General features: G+C 36.4%; 1 protein-coding gene across 1 annotated transcript in view; it reads right to left on the bottom strand.

The window, feature by feature from the left end:
- Positions 1–2,320: 2,320 nt before the first annotated feature.
- Positions 2,321–23,929, bottom strand: part of LOC106880199 (uncharacterized) — a 49,024-nt gene continuing 27,415 nt past the window's right edge. Inside the window, exons 10-13 of the mRNA XM_089362804.1 lie at positions 23,086–23,274; positions 15,242–15,443; positions 4,288–4,379; positions 2,321–3,801 (exon numbers count right to left, since the gene is read on the bottom strand). Coding sequence (XP_089218930.1) covers positions 3,676–3,801; positions 4,288–4,379; positions 15,242–15,443; positions 23,086–23,274 — 609 coding nt within the window. The 3' untranslated portion in view covers positions 2,321–3,675. The remainder of the gene's footprint in view (positions 3,802–4,287; positions 4,380–15,241; positions 15,444–23,085; positions 23,275–23,929) is intronic.

The raw sequence follows: 23,929 nt of genomic DNA, 5'->3' as shown, positions 1-23,929 counted from the left end.
GAATACAGAACCCTGGAGATGTGCATCTGCAACGTGAGTTGGGCCTAATATATAGGTAGGCTGAGGAAAGTAACATGCAGTTTAATATTGGAAAATTCCAAACTCTGCACTACCAACACAGGAAGCTCAATGAAAAACAAATAGGATACACTGGTCCAGGAGGAATTCCAATCCCCAAATCAAAATCAGTGCACAACTTGGGCATCGACATGGGTAATGATGCATCTTTCCAGGTGCACAAAACCAAGTTGGCAATAAAATGCTGACGTCTGGCCAGGTGAATCCTTCAAACTTTCAAAACAAAACAAAAGGAAACTATGATGGTCCCCTGGAGGACTTTTGTTCTCAACCATCTGGATTACTGCTTGCAACTGTGGTCACCAAACATTGTAAACTTAATGACAGAACTCAAGGTGATGCAGGGAACATCAATACAATGGGACATATCAGCTACTGGGAGAGACTGAAAGAGTTAAGACTCTGCTCCCTGGAGAGTGAAGGCGGGAAAGATATGCAGTGATATACATCTGGAAAATCCTAGAAAAACTTGTACCAAACTTTGGCATTGTCATTTACGCAAATAGCTGGATGGGGCACTACTCTCATGGTACCAAAGGTCTCAACATTGCCATCAGGACACAGGACCAGATACTGCAACTACTTGGGCTTCAAAGGCTCACAGCTCTTCAATATCCTCCGACAAAGTCTAAGAGACCAGCATGGTGTGGATGTTGGCTTTTCCAAAAGAAAACTACATCTCCTATCAAGAGTTCTGGATGAACCTACCTCTAGGCAAGAAATACAAATGAGGGCAGCAACATCAAATTCCCACATCCACTAAATGTCATTTATCGGAGGAGTTTAAGTGACACTGTAGCAAAGCAAACATTGGTGCCCCAGCATGGCTGCAGTCCTTGGATTGAAATTTAGAGAAAAAGATGTGGGGAAGATACAGTGTTGGGGCATAGTCATAAACCAATGGTTTTAGGATCCGATTTTTGCAGAGATGGATGGATCTTCTCAAGTACAGCATATTCCCAATCACCTAAGTCATATATCATCTCCTTTGTGAGGCTCAGCACCTGGAAGTCAGTCTTCACTATTTTACATCCCACACAATCATAGGCCCTCTTCCACAGGTTCCATTTCCATTTAACAATTGGCACTTCTTTATGCAGCTGTTCTCATCCATAAGTATCATACAACCATACTAACACAGTCTTCTCTCTTCTACGCTACATCCAATTTTTCATGTGCAATTTTTCTCTCAGCACATTTGCACATCTAGTAAAACATTCAAGCTTCATTCTTTTCTTTGCATTCACGGACTTGCTGTCCACATACAAGTATTGCACACTCGGCCTCTCACTCTGAGAAAGAACTTTTGTTACTAACAGAGGCAATAGCTCTCTGAGCTTTCTCCAGCAGATTCTTATTCTAGCAACTCTATTTTCAGAACATCCCCATCCACTGCTAATTAGGTTGATGAAATAACTGTAACTTTGTCCATTAACTTTCCAGGGACTCCTCTGCACATCTTGTGTGTCCATATCTTGCACTTGGTACACTGCAGAGAATTTCTATGCACACATTTTCTACATATTGAACAGAACCATTTTCCTGAAGGGAACAGCATTCTGTCAGTTTCATTGCTTTCGATGCTAAGTTGACTTTAAGACTCTTTGATTTCAGGTTTGCTCCTACACCAGGAATTGCTTTTCTAATTATACTAGAGGTTCAACTATAACACACACACACACACACATAAAATACATTGTGACATATTCATGTGTGGTTGAAACTACAGTAGAGGAAAGGGATTCACTAAGTCTGGTTTTTAAAACTAAAGCAGAAGAATGGATATTTGTGATGAAAACAAATTAGTTGAGGCAAATACTGAAGGTTGAAAAAATTGTTTAGCTCAAGTCAGTTCTGACTCAACAGACCTCTGATCAAAGACGTTTCATCTGTGACCATCCCAACATTTTCCTTTGTGGAGATCAAATATACTCTTTTTTTTAAATAGTAGGGTGTAATTTGAAGGGGATTTAATTATTGCACACAATGTTTCTATTTCCAAAATAAAATATCTCAAATATTTCCTTAGAAATTCCTAAATGCTAAATAAATGAAAGCAAAGAAAGTCAAAGTAACAGAATATGGGGGTGGAGATGGGGTAATAAACATTTTGAAATTCACATTTGAAATTTGATCCACAGTGAAAAACATTTTTCTTGAACAAATTTCTTTTTACGAAAGCTTAATTGCAAAATGAAATTTTTGAAGAATGATATAAATTTCAAAATAACAACGACTACCATTTTTGTTTATATTTTTTATTTAAATATCTAAAATTCCATATTCTGTATAATACTTTTATAGAATATGTCAACAACAGAGTAGAAGAGAAATGAGAATCAAACCTAACAAATTGTGAAGATTAAGTATAATCAGAGAAGGTAGGAGAGGCCATTTGTTTATTACAGTGAAGTAGGTGAGAATTATAAAGGTGAGCCATAGACAAGGGAGCAGCTATTATAGAGATGGAGAAGGAAGAAGGAACTATAAAAGAAAGAGGAATGGTAGAAGTAAAAAAACTACATAAAAATGAGAAATTTCGGTTAGTTAAAATATGTTTGACATATTTCGACTTCTAAAGGCAGATGCACTGCAGTTACCATGGAGAAAGAATTCTCTCTTATGATAAAAGGTGTAAAGATACCATATCTGCCAGTGCTGCCTCATGTCAGATTTCGGGATGCATTTCTAGCTGTTACATCATTATCAATGGGAAATACCGAAGAGAGGCAACTCTGGACATACATAATTAAAGCTGTAGCTTTAACAAAAACACAGTCAACAATATTGACTGGGTTGCGTTTTTAGACCACCAGGTTGGAAGAAATTCAGCAAAAGCTATGACTTTAATTAAATCTGTCCAGAGTTGCCTCTCTTTGGTATTTCCCATTGATAACGGTTAAAGAGCTAGAAACACATCTGAGAATCCAACAGGAGATAGCATTGGACAAATATGGTGTGTCTACATCTTTTTACCATAAGAGAGAACTTTTTAATCCATGGTAACTGCAGTAAATTTGCCTTTAAAGGTTGAAATATGTCACAAACATATTTTAACTACCCTAAAGTTCACTTATGCGAAAACACTGCTTGATGCTGATACATGAGAATATATATATATATATATATATATATATATATATATATATAGAGCAAGAGTGAGATAGAGAAAAAGGGTGCAAAAGTAAAAAGGCTACAAAATGAAAATTAAAAAGTAAAGAAAGTAGAAATAGAATAAAAGATAAAAAAAAGATACATCAAAGTAGAGAGTGAAGAAGGGTGTTTGTGTGATGAATCTTAACTGCAGATTCTAAGGTTAAGTATACAAAGAGAAAAAAGAAAGAAGTAATGAATGGAAGACAAAGGAAAATTTAGTAAAAAAAAAAACACATATACAAAAAGACAAAAAGGTCACTTACTGTAGAATAAATTCTAAGCTGCCAGTTCATAATATGTGAGTGTGTGTGAGTGCATGTGTGTGTGTGTGTGTGTTTCGTAATTTAATTCTATTGATCATTAGAATTTTATTGGGAGAGGGAAGTGTATAATTCTTTATAAGTCTTTTCTCTTTGGGTATGTAGGGGTCACAAAGTTATATCAGGGGTTTGAAATAGGGGCTGATACAAAATTAGTTGGAAAAATTCCAGTTTGAGAATTGAGAGTTCCTTGACTCCAGCCTGGGCAGCTCTTCACTTCACCAAGACAGAAAATCAGATCACCAGCCTAGAAAAAAGAAGAAAATGTATATATCATATTTTAGTTGAAAAGGTGTTAAGGATCCATGCAAATCAAAGGCTATAGATAAAAAGTAAAGCGAAAACAGCATGGATCCTTTGAATTACAATAATCTAAGACAGATGATGAGGAGGAGGATGACATATAGACATAATACACATCGAAAGCTGAACTGTAAGGAAGATGGTTGTATTACAGAACTTGTCAAACCAATAATAACAGTGAAATAGGGATGATGACTTAACATAGTATACATATCATCATCATCATCATCATCATCATCATAGTATACATATGTACAAATATATATTTATAGCTGGAACACTTAGCTCACTGATGCGGGAAAGTGCAGCACAATGACATACTCAATGTTCCTGAATGAAAGTTGGCAATACTGAAATTTAAATCATATCCAAATCTATGAATAACTGTTTCCCTGCCCTTCCTACACCTACGCCATCCATAAACACTTACCTCAAATGACAGCTCATCTTCAGCTATTCCTTTAAAATCAAAAAGGGCTTTAACAACTTCGTATGTTGGTGCTATATTGTCTTCATTATCTTCTGCAAAAGAAGATGGCATAGAAGAAGAGAAAACAAATTTTTTTCAAGTTCAAATACCACAAGTTATACAAATACATACATGCACACAGACACACACACACGTTTATATGTATACATATACATATATGCAGGTGTGTGTATGCATATACATATATAGATATATACCAGAGTAAGCGCATAAATGTGAAACAAGGTGGAAAGAATAGTACTCGAATACCGGAGGTAGAGTAATATGCTTTATTAATAAAGCTGCAAAGACATCACAAAAATTGTTACTCAGAGTTTCACGTTCCCATTCATCGGCCCAACGAACAGCAACGTGAAACTCTGAATAACAGTTTTTGTGATGATGTTGCAGCTTTATTAATAAAGTATATAAATAAATAAATATATATATATATATATATATATATATATATATATATATATATATATATATATATATATATATATATGTATATATATATATATATATATATATATATATATGTATATATATATATATATATATATATATATATATATATATGAATATATATATGTGTGTGTATGTATTAGCAGAATTGGAGAAGAAATTCCAGGTATAGAAACAAAACCTGGAATCAAAGGACCTTAAAGTTAACCTAGCAAAGACAAAAGTGGTTGCTAGTAAGAAAGAAGATAAAACTCTCTTTCCCATCGGGTAAATGGCCTTGCTCAATTTGTGGGAAAGGAGTTGGAAGAAATTCCATTTGTTGTACCCAGTGTAAACATAAGAGATGCAGTGGAATCACAGGTAGATTAACAGACAGAGTAGTCTTTGTATGTGTAGGAACAATAAGCACTAAGAGCACACAGGAATTAGATTCTCTGAAATGGCCAAGCGGCTCTCTTGAGGTTCTAGATAGTTTCTGTTACCTAGGTGACCAAATTATCAATGGTGGAGGATGCATTGAAAGTATTGTTTCTAGAATAAGAATTGGGTGGAAGAAGTTCAGAGAGCCATTACCTGTGTTGGCAACAAAAGAACTCTCTCTCAGAATGAAAGGTAGACTATATGATGCTTGTGTACAAACGGCTATACTCCATGGTAGTGAGACATGAGCTCTGAATGCAGAAGACATGTGTAGACTGGAGAGAAACGAAGGTTGTATACTCCATTTGATGTGCACATATACAGCAAAGTGCAAATGTATTGAGAGAAAAGTTGGGCAAAAGAGGAATCAAATGTAGCAAGCAAGAGAGAAGACTACATTGGTTTGGACATGTGATGTGTATGAATGAGGACAGCTGCGTAAAGAAGTGCTGATCAATGAAAGTGGATGGTACCCGTGGAAGAGGGAGGCCCAGGAAGACATGAGATGAAGTGGTAAGGACTGATTTCAGGAAGTTGGACCTCACAAAGGAAATTACCATGAACCGAGATGTTTGGCAATATGAAGTTCTTGAGAAGACCCACCCACGTCAGCAAAACTGAGTTCTAGAAGCACTGTGTGTCCCACATAACAAGAAAACTTCTCACACACTCAACCACAACAAACCAAACTGTCTCTGCATCTCTTCTCTTCCTCACATTTACATTTCATGCACTATGCTTACCTCCCACTCCCCAATCCTGTCCTCTTGGCCCTGTGTCACTGTATCATTGCTCTCTGCTAGACTCTGACCTGTGTGTTCTACATACATGTCCTGTCTCACTGTATCGCTGCTATCTGCTAGCCCCGGCCTGCGTGTTCCAACCACACATAACAAAACTTTTCACACATCTTACCCCAACAAACCAATCTATATCTCTTCTCTTCTTCACATTTCCTCCTTCATACACTATACCTACCTCTCACTTCCCAATCCTGTCCTCACAGCCCTGTTCCTCTCTACCTAATTAATTGAGTTATGACCCTTTCTATGACTTTCATCACTTGGTCCAGCAATTTAATGCCTCTAATTATTACTGTCTAAGGCATCACTTTTGCCTTTGTAGCCCTTGACTACAATGCTGCTACACCAATCATTGGGTATGACTCTCTCATGGGTTACCTGATGGGCCGGGGGCTTTCCCTGTCATGGTATCCTTAATTGCTTTGTCTACCAAGCTACTGTCAATTCAGATAGCTGGTCCCTCAGTTGAGTCTACATTTGACTGACTCTCCTTCTCCCATTCATTCTCCACATTTAGCAGCCTTTTATAATGGCATTTCCAAGCTTCTTTCTTTGCAGAATCATTAAATGCAAGTAAACAATCGTCCATATGGACACATTTCTCTCCTATGCCTTCACAATTTTCTCTCACACACTGTCTTGCAATCTAAAACACTTCAAATTTCTGGTTCTCAGCATCACAGAACATTGACAAACTTCTTTTTCTGCTTCTTCCCTGACTAAATATACCTGTCTCCTAGCTTCCCTTCTGGCTACCTGATACAGTTCCCTACTACCGTTACACTTCCAGGCTTGTTTCTTTTCTCTAATGTCCCTGTCAATGTCATCTTAGGTCAAGAAGGGGCTTTGGACCAGCCACAGATCTGGTCAGTAGCCCTCAGTAGATTGTCCTGTAGGAACCACCAGTTGTCCTCCATATTAAATGTCGCTATATCCTCCTTTTTTATGTCAAATGCTTCAAGTTACATGTCTCTAAATCTCTGACCGTTCAGAGGATCCTTAAGCTTCCAGACATTTCTTTTTCCATACTGATTCTCTTCTAGGCAGCCACTTAGCCCTGATCCTGAAGTCGCTAACAACTAACCTACGTTATTGGGTGCATTCCTCACCTGGGAAAGTTTTGGCATCTATAAGTAGCCATCTTTCCTGTTTTCTGGCAAGAATGTAGTCAATCTGACTAGTGTGCCCACCAGATTGATAGGTGAACAAGTGACTGGCAAGTTTCCTGAGATTAGTATTGCAGATCATAAGATCATTTTCCTCACAGAACTCCAGCAGCTTGGTTTCCTCCTCCTTATGGGAACCAAATCCATTGCCACCGGCACACCATGGAAACCACCCAGATGTTGTCCAACATGCCCTTTGAACTAACCAGCCACAAGAAGGTCCCTGTCATTCATTGACAAGGTAGTCTGCAAAAGAGAGTCATAAAATCTGTCTTTCTGTTCATGAGGTAATCCCAGCTGAGTGGCATATGCCAAGATAATGGTTGCTGTTCCACTTCACAAAACTAGTTTAAGATTAAGTATTCTATCACAGACTTTTGACTATCTCAATTACCTTCTCAACCCATTTCTCAACAAGAAGTATGCTCATGACCCCAATCTCATCACTGTTCACTACTCAGAAGATTTTATATCTATACTCTTTGCCTGTGAGGAACCTAGCAGAACCTCCTCTCCACCTTACTTCTTGGATGTAATACACATCGACATGGCGACAATCAAGCATCTCAATACTCTCACCAGACCTACTTTTCAATAGGCCCACATTGAGTGTACCAACTCTGAGGGTATGGAAGGTGTGGGCCAAGGGATGGGTGACAGTATTTTGCCTCTGCAAAGAAAGCCCGTATGTACATTTGGCAGACATATCATATAAGTACAAATAGGTTTCAACTTGCAGTTATTGTTGTTTTATTTGCTCACCATGGTTACCTGGACATTGCCACTACATAGAGATGGAAGGAGGGGTGAGAGCATTCTGTATAAGTATTGGATAGGGGTTCTAGGAGAAAGACTTCTTGGTAGGGGTTCAAGGAGTAAGACTTTTGATAGAAGTTTGAGGAGAAAGACTTCTGGTACAGGTGTTGGTGGTGGGCTGGGTGGGTGTACCATGAATGACCAAACATTACAGCTGCCCTATTCTGTAGGTAAAGTCATGTAAAATATCCAAACCAACAAAGCAAAAGCCACTATTTAACACATAGCATGGAAAAGGCAAGGATAATATGAGCAAGATAAAATAAAGTGGGTAACAAAGAGATTAAATTTTTGAGAATTGAAGCTATGGGAGAAGAAAGCAGAATTCAAAATTTGGATTTCTTAACTTTACTATAACATACAGCATGGAAATGAATGACGTTTTATAGGTGAATAAACAAATATATAAATAACAACAACAAGAGCACTGACAGAGCGCAAGCCTCTGCCAAAGCAACACCTATCTCCTTTCACTGATTAGCCAGAGATGATTTTTAAAATGAGAATATCTGAAACAAACTCAACTGCTCTCACAAACGAGAATACTGAAAATGAACCCAATCGCTCTCAAAAATTAAGTAAAAAAAAAGGAAAAGTAATCCAGAATCCTTGTCCAGTACTGGATCAATCTCAAAATCTAATCAGTTCATACCAGTCATGAGGCCAAACATCTCTGAAAATTTAATCCGAATCTGTCCAGTGGTTCTTGAGGTATCTTGTCCACGGACAAACAAACAAACACAACTGAAACAATACCTCCACCTTTGCAAGGCAGAGGTAATAATAATAATAACAATAATAATAATAATAATAATAATAATAATAACTAATAATAATAACAATAATAATAATAACAATAATAATAATAATAGTTGTCAAAGATCATGAAGGAAAAAAATGCCTTCTAATTGATGTTTCAATACCAGCAGATGACAACGTTTCTCTAAAAGAAATGGAAAAACTTTCAAAATACAAAGACCTGGAAATAGAGATAACTCGAATGTGGAATCTAAAAACAGAAACAATTCCTATCATAGTAGGTGCCTTAGGTATAATAAAAAAATATTCAGACAAATACATAACAAAAACACCAGGACTTACAAATATATATAACATACAGAAAATTGCACTACTGGGTACTGCACACATTCTACGCAAAACACTTTCAATACAGTAAACATAAGAGCACCACAGCACATACCCAAGGCGCACAGAGCTGCGCTCGGTAGTGAAGTGAAAGCACGTTATAAAAATAAAACTACTGAATAATAATAATAATAATAATAATAATAATAATAATAATAATAATAATAATTTCTGTGGAAATCATGGTCTACAAAGAGCAAAGATGTGAACAAATCCCAGAAGGAGTCAAAAATGAGAAGTGCAAAATCCTGTGGGATGTGATGATCCAGTAGGATCCCCTGACCAGACATAGGAAACTGGACATTGTTGTGGTGAATAAAAAAGAAAGAACATGTATGGTCATCGACATAGTATGCCCTGGTGACAACAGGATTGATGTGAAAGAAGAAGAAAAAATAAACTATGACAATAATAACAACAACAACAACAATAAATGTAAGTGCCATAAAGTGAGATTAGGAGTAATGCTAAGTTGGACAGAGTTGCTTATCTGAGCATTTCTTCATAACATGTGTGCTCTGTTTGCCAAGTACTGCAAATATGAGGAATAGGAACTAAAGAGAGCTAATTTACAGGGAGTGGAAGTGATATCCTAGTGCTAAGGCCAAGATGGCCAAGGATACAGATATGATATCATCATCATCATCATCGTTTAACGTCCGCTTTCCATGCTAGCATGGGTTGGACGACTTGACTGAGGACTGGTGAAACCGGATGGCAACACCAGGCTCCAATCTAATTTGGCAGAGTTTCTACAGCTGGATGCCCTTCCTAACGCCAACCACTCAGAGAGCAAGATAAAATAAAGTGGGTAAGAAAACGAATGAAGAGTTGAAATTTTTGAAAATTAGAGCACTGCAAACATCATGGCTGCTCTATTCCCTGCACACACACACACACACACACACACAAACACACACATATGTAAGTATTATGTGTGTGTGTGTGTGTGTGTGTGTGTGTGTGTGTGTGTGTGTGTCTCACGTAAACGCACCCACTACACTCTCGGAGTGGTTGGCGTTAGGAAGGGCATCCAGCTGTGGAGACTCTGCCAAATTAGATTGGAGCCTGGTGCAGCCATCTGGTTCTCCAGATCTCAGTCAAACCCATGCCAGTATAGAAAATGGATGTTATATGATGATGATGATGATGATATACACACACACATATATATATACATATGCGTGTGTGTGTGTGTATATATATATATATATATATATATATAATAATAATATTAGGGAAAAATTCCAAATTTACAGGGAAAAATTCAATTTAATTTATCAAAATTAAATTAAATTTCACAATATATAATATATAAATATATAATTTAGAGAAAAAAATCACAATTATTTAATTCATCCATGAAAATCCACAATTACATATAGAAAAATTTAATAAGTAAATACACTAAAAAGACCTATAATAAAAATCAAAAAAGTACTAAGTAATAAATATTAAATAGTAAAAATGACTACATGTGTTTCATAACCATATTTTCAATTTGATATTATATTTCTGGTAAGGCGAAATATCAAGCCAAAAATAAACCTCTGTACTTGGCTTTTGTTGACTTGGAGAAAGCCTTTGACAGGGTCCCCTGATCCCTTATCTGGTGGTCAATGTGGAAACTGGGGACAGATGAGTGGTTAGTAAGAGCTGTACAAGCCCTGCATAGGGATGCTGTCAGTAAGGTGAGGGTTGGCAACGAGTATAGTGAAGAAGACCAGGTAAAAGTAGGGGTTCATCAAGGATCGTTCTTCACCCACCTCCTTATTCATCATATTCCTCCAGGCAATAACAGAAGAATTCAAGATGGACTGCCCCTCGGAGCTCCTCTGTGCTGATGACCTTGCTTTAATAGCCGAGTCACCACCAGAACTAGAGACGAAGTTTAGGGTGTGGAAGCAAGGTCTAGAATTGAATGGCCTTAGGGTTAACCTAGCAAAAACCAAAGTCTTACTAAGTAGAAAAGGCAGATTCCATGACATGCCAGGAGGAAAAGCCAAAAGTAGTTGATAGCTTCCACTACCGAGGCAACCAAGATTGTAGTGGGAGTGGTTGCTCCGAGAGTGTAGCGGCTAGAATGAGAACAGCCTGTGCAAAGTTCAGGGAGCTCTTACCTCTGCTGACAACCAAGGTCCTCTTGCTCAGAAAGGTAGACTGTATAATGCATGTGTGCAAACTGCCATGCTGCACTGCAGTGAAACATGAGCCATGACTGCTGAGGACATGTGAAGGCTTGAAAGAAATGAAGTGAGTATTATCCGTGTGAGCACCCTGAGAGAAAAGTTGGACGTAAGAAGCATCAAATGTAGTGTGCAAGAGAGATGACTGCACTGGTATGGTCATGTGTTACGTATGGATGGGGACAGCTGTGTGAGGAAGTGTTACACCCAAACTGTGGAAGGAACCTGTGGAAGAGGTCGACCCAGGAAGACAAGGGATGAGGTGATGAAGTATGACCTTCAAAAGTTGGGCCTCTCAGAGGCAATGATAAGAAACTGAGACCTTTGGCGATATGCTGTGATTGAGAAGTCCCAGCAACTAAAGTGAGATTGCAGACATGACCGATGCCAGTGTTGCATGTTCAGCTGACTTAAAATTACCACTGATGCGTCAGGTGGTATGATATGTTTGAGAAGACCTGTTGAGTCAAGGAAAACCAAAACCAAAATCATAGCTGTGTCCAGTGCCCCCAGACTGGCTCCCTTTCCAGTGGCATGTAAAATGCATCATCCGAACGTGGTTGATGCCAGTGTCTTCTGACTGGCTCCCGTGCCAGTGGCACATAAAAAGCGCCATCTGCCAATGCTCCCTGATTGGCTCCTGTGCCAGTGGCACATAAAAAGCACTATCCGAACGTGATCAATGCTAGGCCTGCCCAACTGGCTCCTTTGCTAGTGGCACATAAAAAGCACCTTCTATATTCTCGGAGTGGTTTGCATTAGGAAAGGCACCAAGCTGAGAAACATTACCAGATCAGATTGGAGCCTAGTGCAGCTGCTGGCTTTCCAGGCCTCAGTCAAACTGTCCAACCCCTGCCAGAATGGAAAACGGATGTTAAACAATGATGATGATGATGATATATATATATATATATATATATATATATATATATATATACATATATATATATATATAAATTTTGAATTAAAAGCAACTCTGATAATCTAAGCATTATCAATGTCACATAGTATATGCGTTTTGTTTATATATGCTAACTGTATATAAATTTTGCTGAAGTATTTGATAACATTGATCATGAAATCATCTGTTATAAGTTAAGAGATCTTGGTATCACAGGAAAACTCAGAGAATGGTTCTTTGACTCCTTAAAGAGTAAGAATCAATCTGTTGATGCAACTGGCTTTTTTTTTCTGCTAGGTCACTTGTAATAAGTGGTGTGTCTCAGAACACAGTTCTAGGACTATTATTATTTATCATTGCTTATTAGATATAAGCTCACAGGTGCACTCAGCCAATGTGACAAGCCATGCCAGTGACACAAAAATATCGATGGCCATCCAAATTTCAGAAGAAGCTGTCACAGGTTGCAGGAATGGATGAAAAAGGGAGAGAGGTGCAGTGTATGAAGAGGGTGAGTTGTATGGTGGTGGTGGTGGTGGGGGGAATATAATTTAGTAGCATAGTTTGGGTAGGTGATGGGTGGAGAGAAGGAATTAATGGATGAAGGATGCATAACAAGTGGTTCTGGATAGTAAAAGTGGTATCAAGGAAGATACCACTGCAGTTAGAGAGGTGAAGGAAGGTGTCCTGAAGAGCAAGGAAACTGTGGAGGACCTAATTGTGCATATATATATATATATATATTAATTGAAACGACCAATCCATGGCCCTTATTTGAAACAACCAATCAAACGAATCCATATGTTTTAAATTTTATATTACTTTCAATTGCATTGTTATCCTTTCTCCATTTCTAACAAAACTGTCCGATGAACGGGAACGTGAAACTCAGAGTAATGGTTTTTTTGTTATATTTCTGCTGCTTTTAAATAAAGCATATTACTCTACCTCTGGTATTTGAGTACTCTTTTTTCCACCTTGTTGCACATTTCATGTGCTTACTCCGGTATATATATATATATATATATATATATATATATATATATATATACATATATAATTAATACAAATAATAAGACAAAGAAATCCTTTAACACATCTTTAATGGTTCGTTACAATTGTTTCTGTACCAACTCTGCTTGCAATGCCAGTTTATGCAAAAATTTGAAGTGAAAATTTACATAATGTTTGCAGTTTTAGACATTAGAGAGGCATATCATCAGATCTGCATCAAAGGTTTGCACTTATATTGTGTGTCTTCTAGACATTGCTTTTTCTTTCTTTTTTCTTATGCAAGTCTGATGACGTGCCACTCTAATGTTTAAAACTTTGATATTTTACATAAACTGGTGTTGCAAGCAGCGTTGGTACAGAAACAAGTCTAATGAATCATTAAAGATGTGTTAAAGGATACCTTTGTCTTCTTATTATTTGTATTAATTTACTCTTCGTTACATCTACACAATGGTTTTACCGTCATGAAACCAGGATTTTCTATACTTGAAGAATTTCAGTATTAGTCTGGAATCCGACAGTGTTGATAGCCCAGAACTTATATATATATATATATATATATATATATATATATATATATATACACACACACACACACACACACACACACACACACTCATCATACATACAGCTCTACTGGAACTCAGTTTTGCTGATGAGAGGTCCAAGGTTCTGAGATCAGTCTTCACCATGTCCCATATCTTCTTGATCTCCCTCTTCCACAAGCCCTATCCCCTTTTACTGACTGACACGTCTTTATACAGCTGTCTTCATCCATGCACATCACACACACACACACACACACACACATATATATATGAAATATCTAAATATGCATGCAATTCCATATATACCTATATAAGCCTCACTAAGGTGACATTGTATCGAAACATTGCCTCAATTGAAGAAATATGATCCCTTTTGGTCATGGCTTTCATTATTCAATGGTGCCTCTCTACAATTTCATTTCTGTTCATCCTGCATACAACCCTGAAGTAACGCTGATATTTCACTTGTCCAGGATCCATGTCAGTGATAAAAAGAAAAGAAAAGCAGCACTGTTGTTCATCCAAATTTCATCTATTGGCCCTACCCACTCTAATAATATATCATTCAGAAACCATGCATTTTCCATTGCAACATCTGCCCTAATCCTCTCCTTTATAGCTATCTGTTCAGGCCCACATTAAAGCATAGAGAGATGTAATCTTTACCAGTAGTGTATCACATGTGCTACCAATCACTTCTAATTATTTTTCACTCACTATCTCTTGTCTCATGCACACTGAGCATAGGGTTGATTGGCAGATACCTATATCAAAGGAGACATTTGTGTATGATACAGTCCTCCGACCCCTCAGACCCAGTCAAACTATCCTACCCATACCAGCATGGAAGCTGGACATAAATGATTATGATGATATAAACATTACACACACATTCTATATCATGTATATACCTTCACGTTACACTCTGACACCTCATCACTACCATCTTTGTCTCTCTCTTTCCAGTTACTCCCACCCTTATATAATACAGGGTAGCCATGTATTTCCTCTCCAGCAAGACACCTGTTTATGTCCACCTCTCATACTTTAGCTACTCAGCACCAGGTATAAAGCCATCTCCCTCCCTTTTTTGCACCTCCACTCAGTCAAGGATGCTGCTTTGTCTTGTTATGTGGAGACCTCACTGCTGCTACAATAAACAACCCAGCAGACTTTGTAAAGTTGTTGGTATTTAAGAAGGCATCTAACTGTAGAAAGCAGCTAATGCAGACACTGGAGACTCAAGGGAGCCTGTTCAACGATCCGACCAATGCTAGCATGGATGGAAGACAAACATATGACGATGACACACACATACACAGAAATTGACAGACAGACAAACAGTCTTTCTAATGAGTTTACATTAATGCATTTATTTGTTTTGATTTCATTTTTTTCTTCAAAGACTGTAAGGATTTACAATGCATTCTTAAGCTGCGGTTCTTACCATTGTGCAAATCCTCTTCAAAGGAAACAAAACCAGTGGGGAAATATCCCACTTTCTTGTTGAGGCGCCCTTGTGCCCAGTCTGAACCAAATTCCAAGACCTCAATACGATCGCCCTTTCTGAAGCTGAGATCATCCTTAGTGCTGGCAACAAAATCATAGCGTGCTCGAGCATAGTCCTTGACTTGCTTCACATTTTCTAGCTGTTTGGCAACACAGGTGAGGAGTTGATCAGTGATCTAATAGAGATAGAGAAGACAGGAAGAGAGAGAGAGAGAGAGAGAGAGAGAGAGAGGGAGGAAGAGAGAGAGAGAGAGGGAAAGAAAGAAGGATGCATACAAGTAAGTTAGTTTGTTATTAGTATAATCAAGCAATTTGCATGCATTTTAAACAAAACATTATTAGTATCATCATCATCATCAATACTATAGCTTATACTCTTTCTGGAAATTACTTTCGGCTATCTTTTGTGTTGTCTTGGTGTTACTATTACTTCTACCACAATTCAATCTAACCTCATTTAACATACTAGATTGCCAAAATGCAAGAATTATCTTTTCACCTATTCTGTTAACAAATATTTGGAAAGTATTCACAACTTATACCATGACAAGGAGTATGACAAGGAGTATACCATGACAAGGAGTATACCATGACAAGGAGTATCATGCATAGCTTATTTGCTAAGAGAGATAATGGCAAAAGTACAATTATTTGTTATACTTAATTAAAAGCTAATTATATTACAGCAGAAGAGGCTGAAAAACAAAGTTGAAACCAATAACAGAATTTTATGTACTCCCAGCTATCCATAGTTAAATCCAGGATTAGTGAATAACTTTCAATTAGAAACTTATCAAAGGTTAAGAGGATTCAAAGGGATTCATCTATACAAACACTGTATACAGGATATAAACCAAAAACTTCTAAAAATATATACAATTTATAAACATTTAAGAAAAATTCTAAATAGAAGTTTTTAGAGCTTTTAAAAAACTTTAAACTTTTAAAAGATATTGTTTAAAAAAACAACAAAAAAGAAACAATGGTTTAGTGGTGCTTTATACTAGTTCGAAATGGATTAAATTTTGAAATCCCTCAACATATTTAGTGAAACTCACAGACAAAGCTTTCACTAAACCAATTACATGCATACTAATCCACATCACCAAATTGACACAAATACATCTATACACATACATATATCCTCAAACATACATAAACTTCCTTAACCGCCTTTAAAGAATGGTATCCACACCTGGATTTTACCTCTTCCCTTCCCCTTGCATCCTTCCCACAATTATCTTTTTTTCTCTTTCTTTCTCCCTCTCTCTTTTCCTTATCTTTATAAGACACTCCATACTAAACGCAAGTGTTAAACTAACACCATATTCGTTATAGTTTGTTCTTTCTGTGTTTTTACTTTAAATTATCCTTATCACCATTCCCATTTAAGGTCTGTTTTTCCATGCTGGTATGGGTTGGACAGTTTGACAGAAGCTGGCAAGCCAGAGGAATGTGCTGAGCTCCAAACACTGTGTTGAACTCAGGTAATTATTTTTATATTATATTTCATTTTTTAATTTTGATTCTCTGTATAAGTTATTTGATATCTATATGAGAAGGGTTCTTCATTCTATATCAGTTCCGTGTATAGACAAGCAGTACACCACAACTACTAAAATGGATTGTTATACAAATAAGTAAAATGGCACATCTCTTGCACCTCATGGATTAATACAGTATAACCTAAACTATTGATCTAATTTGCTTATCCCTACACATGTGTAGTTTCACCATCTGACCTAATTCCACCCAACCCTACAGTTGCAAGTCGTAAGTCACCAACACAACAGACTACTACCATTATGACAGGTCAGAACTCACTTCAACAGTCTGCTACTGCTACTACTACTATTACATCCAACAATTCTTCCTCTACCCTGCATATCAATATAGAAAAACCTCTTCCACTTCCAAAATCCTGTCGTTACCAGTCTCAGAAATTCAGCCCCAGCGGCACAAACAACAAGGGACATTGTCCTTTCTCTTATCCTTCCTTATGCTGTAGGCTTATTAAGAGCATCTGTCCATAAGGTATAACTAGAAAAAGCTGCCCCTACCTTCACCCCAAATACTGTGCAAAATACAGAGTCCGTGGTTCTGACCCTAAATATGAATGTACAAAAGGCAAAAGGTGAGCTTTCTTCCATTCTAAGCTGTGCCAGAATTCTCTGTCTCTAAGGACGTGCCTAAATCTGGAATGCAACATCCACCATCTAAAAGGCACAAAACGAATGAAAGGTAAACTGCAACAGGGAAATGTGACAAAAACAAAACACAACCACAATCCACCTCCTAACACCAACACCAACCAAAGGAGAAAGAATTACAGAAAAACTGCATCACCACATGAAATAAACCAAGGAGGAAATTCTTTTTTTATATATGAAAGCTGACCTAAGCCTGGAGAGCCAACGTTGCATATCCAAAACTCTAGGAACACACACCCACCACCATCAACTAGAACATCACTCTGCTCATACAGTCCCAAACAAATGCTAACTTCAGTGTAGCCAGTGAAGAACAAAACATATTTTATCTCCTATATACCATCATGATGGGATTAAATCCTGTTTCAAACTCCTATCCCTGAATGCCCGAAGTTTGTGCAGCAGTGTCGAACTCTCTCCTTCATCAAAAGCTAATCACATAGAATTGACTATTAACCCTTTTGCTACCATATTTCTGTTGAGATGCTCTGTATTTCTTTCAATTAATTTTAAATATAACAAAGAATTCAGTAAAATAACTTAGCTATCATTAAGCTAGTGTCAGGAACATAAATTGTGATTAAGGTTTGTTGGAAGATTTTAATTAAGAACTTTTGAAAACAAAATATTTGTACTACAGAGCCAGAAGCGGTTTCAGGCAGGTTGGTATCAAAAAGGTTAAAGGGGTGATTACAAAGGTGGTGCTCCTGCATGGCCACAGCCTTAGGGTTGAAACATGTAAAAGAATAAAAGAATTATATATAATATTATATCAAATGTTAGAGTCTCCTACAACCACTTGACAACCGGTGTTGGTGTGTTTGTGTCCCTGAACTCAGTGTTTTGGCAAAAAGAGAACAACAGAAATAAGTACTGGGAAGGGGGCCATTCATTTGATTAAACATTCTTCAAGGCAGTGTCCCAGCATGGTTGCAGTCTCATGACTAAAACAAGATGTGTGTGTGTGTGGAGAAAAAGAGAGAGAGGGAGAGAGAGAGACAGACAGGCACACCAACAGAGAAAGAGAGCAAGAAGAGAGAGAGAAACGTATGTGTAGATAGACACACACACACACATGTATAGGGACACAGATTAGTTATTAAATAATGATAAAAAAAAAAGTTCATTTGTAAAATAGATGACGTTTAACCCAACAGGTTTATTGACTGTGAAGCACAATGTTACACTTTGATGAGATGATAGTGTGGGCATAATAGGGCATATTGCCCAAGAATGTGTCCCCATTCTGCTCCTTTTTCCAACCAGGTAGAATGAAATAATGAAATGCATGCTATGAGTATAAATGAAAAACTCATGAGTTGGTAAACAAAGCTGAATTTCTCCACAGCCGTGCAAGTCTTTTGTAAACTAATATGTTGTTCCTTGAGATGAGATTTTTCCCTCTATATAGGATGCCAGTCTATCAAAGATAACATTGTCAGAAGCCCCAGAACTTATTCTCTATCAATGGATGATGGGTGAAGTAAATGGTGTAGAATTATCTAGCCAAATATGCAATAAAATGACCGAACTCGGTTTGAACTTGAGTCAACTCAGTCTATCCAGATACATTGCCAACAAAGGAATATAAAACAACATAAAAGCAATATCAAAGACAACCAAAAATCCATGCTATATCACAATTACAATATTGATATTCTTCCTCTGTTGCCATTCCACAAATACTCATTCCACAGTCAGTTAACGTAAGGTGAAAAAAAGCTATTACAATGTGAAATGTTTACAGAAAGTTATAACGCATAAGCTGACATAGCAATTAAAATCATAATGTAAAAGATTACATGCTGTAACGTATTAGAAAGCAGAAAGCTGTATATGCCAATGACATCTTCCATAAACATTGGCATGTTATAAGACAACTAGTGACACAGCAGATGATGGCATACTGTAGCAGCATCAATAATGGACTATAATTTGATAAAAGACATACTATCACATTGTAAACAGCATATAACATAACAATGGCATGTAAAGGAAGCAAGACAATAACACATCAAACTTTGAAAAAATAGAAAAAATAATTTTTTTAATTACCACTAAGGCACAAAAAACAGAGGAAGAAGACAAAATATAACATGGCAAAGCAAAAAGATATGTGTGTGCATGTGATTAACAAGCATTGAAGCAAGCTAACAAAAACAGAAAAGCCTCTCTCACCAAAAAAAGAGAAAAAGTATAAGAAATGAAAGAAAACATAAAATGTTAAAATAAAAAGATGAAAAAATATTTCATTAAAAAAAGGAAAACATTGAAATCATCATGATAATGAAAAATAACAAACGGTTAAAATGCAAACGAGCTAATTAGGTATTTTAAGTGCAGGAAATGAAAATTGTTTCAGTGAAGAACATACACTCAAATAGACAAGGTAGTTCAATCATCAATTTTTATATTGCTAATATTTCTAATTATATATATAACAATGTATAAAATAAAATTTAAAGGAGAAAATCTAATTGTGTCACTAATTAACATTATGAAGATGTTAAACTATGTTTCCTCTTCAGTATAAGGGTGCCTAGTTATTCACTTCCTGCTGATAAAATACAAAGATTACTAACAAACTTTGGAAGCATCAAATGTGTTTGGTATTTTACAGACAAGAAAGTAAATTTCAAATGCTCTGAAAACAGCAGTAAGATTGGGTATGTACCCTTATAAGATGGAAAAAAGTTGCCAGTCTACTGGTAACTTTTTCCTGTCTTATCAGGGTAAATACCCAATCATTTTACTATTTCCACACTGTATTCAAAATTTACTTTCTTGTCTGTAAAATACAAAAATTACTATAGTACATAATGGTAAGTACTGAATGATAAAAAGCATGAATTAGTTCTGAAGCAGGTAGCTGTTTAAATTCCTAGTGAAGGCTTTGTGCATCATCACCACTCCTTTTCTGTTACCAGTAAGACTGAGTATCTGTGTAAAGTTTATATTGGAGCCAATATTGTTTGCAAAATGATCAATTTATTTCTCTTGTCCAAACATATCGTGCCATCCCTTCTTGATAGTGCAATTTCTTTATACTTTTCTAGCATCAGATTTTGAAGCTAAGAAAAGTGAAGAGACTGATTTTGATGGGCCAAAAGTGAGGCAGTATTGTCTCAGCTTGGGTTACAGTTGTTAGATATGTTGTCATTAGTAGTGCAATAATTAATAAAACTCCTTAACTTTCAGTCACTCAGTTAACAAAATTGTAAGGCAAAGAAATACAGTGATCACTGTAAGATGTGGTTGTGAAACACAATATAACAGACAAACATTTTGTTAGTGATGCAAGTGACAATTTAATGTGGTTAATAGAAATTTAATTAATGAAGATTATGTTGAGATGAGACAAAATTTGTTGACAAAAGCAAAGGTGACAAATATATAAAAAAACTTTTTAAAAAATTGAATTGGTGCATCAGGGTCCCATTTAATTAAATTATTGTAAATAATCAAAAGAGCCAAGGGGAAGAATAGTCTGATCTTTAGCAGACACAATGACAAGTATGGGTGTGTTTTGGCTTTATTAAATCTTTCTTCTGATCAATCTTAAGACTCTTCTTTCTATCATCATAAATGGAGATAGAAAGAAGAGTCTTAAGATGCTCCATTACCTACGATTCAGAGTCATGGAGCAGATGAGGGATAAATATCCTGGATAGTATATGGCTTCATCACAGGTAATACTCCTAGATGATCTAATACCTATTGATAGCAGTTAAATGTACTACAAGGATACACAAAATAAACAGCAAACGTATCCATAAACACACAACATGCCTTCAATAGATTTGTACCAATGCAACATTAAATTCAAATTCACCGAATTCCTTCCATGGGCAACATCTAAGATGTTTAATAGTAACAAAGGCAAGATAACCCACAATCTATTCTACACAGAATGTCTGAAAGGCAAACAATGTGCATAAGTACCTATTAGTCTAGACCCACATATTATTATGTATATATGAAAAGTATAAGGCTAAACTTTTTTCATTTTTTAAAAATCATTCCTACTTAGAAAACTGAGCACCTTATACATAATTTTTTCAGATTCACAAATTTTACCAGGAATTTTAATGACTCATAATGATTATATTACAAAAATAATGTGAATATCTTTCTTATGGGACAATTTAAATTAAAAAGATCAAAATAAACAACCTTGTCTTATATTTAAATCATCACTTCCCTCTATCTCTGCACCAACATGAGATGGTTATCTCCATCGTATGAATCTGTTATTGGACATACTTCATGTTGATTTCATCAGCTATATTCTTCCAGGCTAGCTTAGGACATGTTGAAAGAGGGTATTCATTTTGGGGTTTTACTTCTAGATTGCTTTCATAACAGTTAAGGAGCTTAATCTACTCTTATAACAATCTATTTAAGCCATAAGTGGGACCTTAACATGACAATGAACTTGGGAATAATGGTAATTAAGAGGTGACTCCATGCTCCCCACAACTCCTGAACTGGAACCTCACTACTGGATGTCATATCCAGAAGAAATATATTCGAGTAGATGCAATAAATTATATCCTACCAAAATTTGTTAACATTTGTTAAGCGTTGATTTAAGGAGAGAGAAGAGTGTATTCAGAAGCTTTGAAGCATTGAATATGGGTAGATCTGAATAAAGCTTCTAAATGTTGCTCCTCCACACTAAGCAACTTCTACAGCTTGTTTTCACCATACTAGGTAGCCAAAATATTTCATAGACAAGCTTGAAGATGATAAATATCCTTACCTTGGATTACGCTGTTCTACAGATTTGTTTTGCTGTGTTTTTTAGTTTAGGGATGGTTTCTGTTTCTCAGTTGTGGTTTAAAAAGGGGCATTGCAAAATAAAAAATTGCTTTTTACTAATTACATTGTTTGGGTTATTCCTTCTCTCTTTCTCTCTCTTTCAACCAATATTGATTTTAGAAAAGTAGTTGCCTAATTTGATTCAATTCAACAGTTATTTTAAATCCTAAATAGCTACTTCAGTGAAATAATCTGCTTGAAAAATTATCTTTTATATTTTTCTATAATATATATATATGTAACATTTTAATATAAAAATACTAATTAAAATTAAAGTACCAATAATTTGTTTGATAACAGATTAATACTTTTGAGAAAGTGACATATATTTAATGCTTTAGTTAGTTTTAGCTATCATGGCCCAAACCATGATAGCAGTGTCTTTGAGGTATGAACCCTCAGAGTGGAATTAAATGTTTTATCTGAAGAATGAGATGGAATGGCTTCTTGTCTGGCCATCTGGATACAAACAGCACAAAAAGAGACAGAGTTAAGCAGAAAACAATAAAGAGAGAGAGGGGGAGATAGATAGATAGGTAGATAGAGAGAGAGAGAGAGAGAGAGAGAGAGAGAGAGAGAGAGAGAGAGAGAGAGAGAGGGAGAGAGAGAGAAAGAAAATGACTTGGTGGTGGATTAAAACTAATCAAATTGATGAGTATTTCAGTATTCTATATCTTATGATTTATTTAGCAGCTGTTCTGATATGTACACAGTTATACAGAAATAAGGATTAAAACTGAGACATACTCACCGTATCAGTTGAAGGGGCTGGTGGATTCATCAAGGCCTCCATATTATCAATAGGTTCTAGGTTTTCCTCAAAACTGTTGTCTGCAACAAAGTCCACGAAATTAGCTGGCAGATTTCCTGTTTTGTCACCTATCCTTCCCCAAAGCCAATCATTGTTGACCCACTTTAGAACTGTCACTTCTTGCTGAGCCTAAAAGTAAAGTAAAGGAACAATAAATACACTATAACATCTCTCTTTCATCTCCTCCACCTCCTCCAACCTTCTTGGCTGTCACCTGCACCCATTGTACTCCTCCTCTACCATACCACTCACTATATATATATATATATATATATATGTATATATAAATATTTTTGTAAAACCTTCTGCTCTTAGCAATCAGTATCTTGACCAATTTCAACCAATCAATATCCTGTCCACATTTCCAAGCTTGCATGGGTCAGATGGAATTTATTGAGACAGATTTTTCTGTAGAGGGATGCTCTTCTCTGTTGCCGACCCTCATCTAAGGAAGCTAATATTTCCTTATGCCTGGGTATGTGTTCAGAAAAGCACTACATATATGATGGTGGTGTTTATTACAATTATTGCAAAATGTCAAGACAAGGACACACACACAAATGATGGGCTTCTTTCAGTCTCTCTCTACCAAATCCCTTCACAAAGCTTTGGTTGGCTGGGGTTATAGTAGAACACACTTACCTTAGGTGCATACAGCAGGACTGAACTCAAAACCATGTGGTTTGGAAGTGAACTTCTTAACCACACAACCATACTCTCACCAAATAAATTACACACCATCCACATACACAAAATATTAACATCCATACACTCATATATAGAC

Source organism: Octopus bimaculoides, chromosome 14 (genome assembly GCF_046866305.1).
Source record: "Octopus bimaculoides isolate indiv1 chromosome 14, ASM4686630v1, whole genome shotgun sequence".
Lineage (NCBI taxonomy): Eukaryota > Metazoa > Mollusca > Cephalopoda > Octopoda > Octopodidae > Octopus > Octopus bimaculoides.
This window is presented reverse-complemented; position numbering and strand designations above follow the sequence as displayed.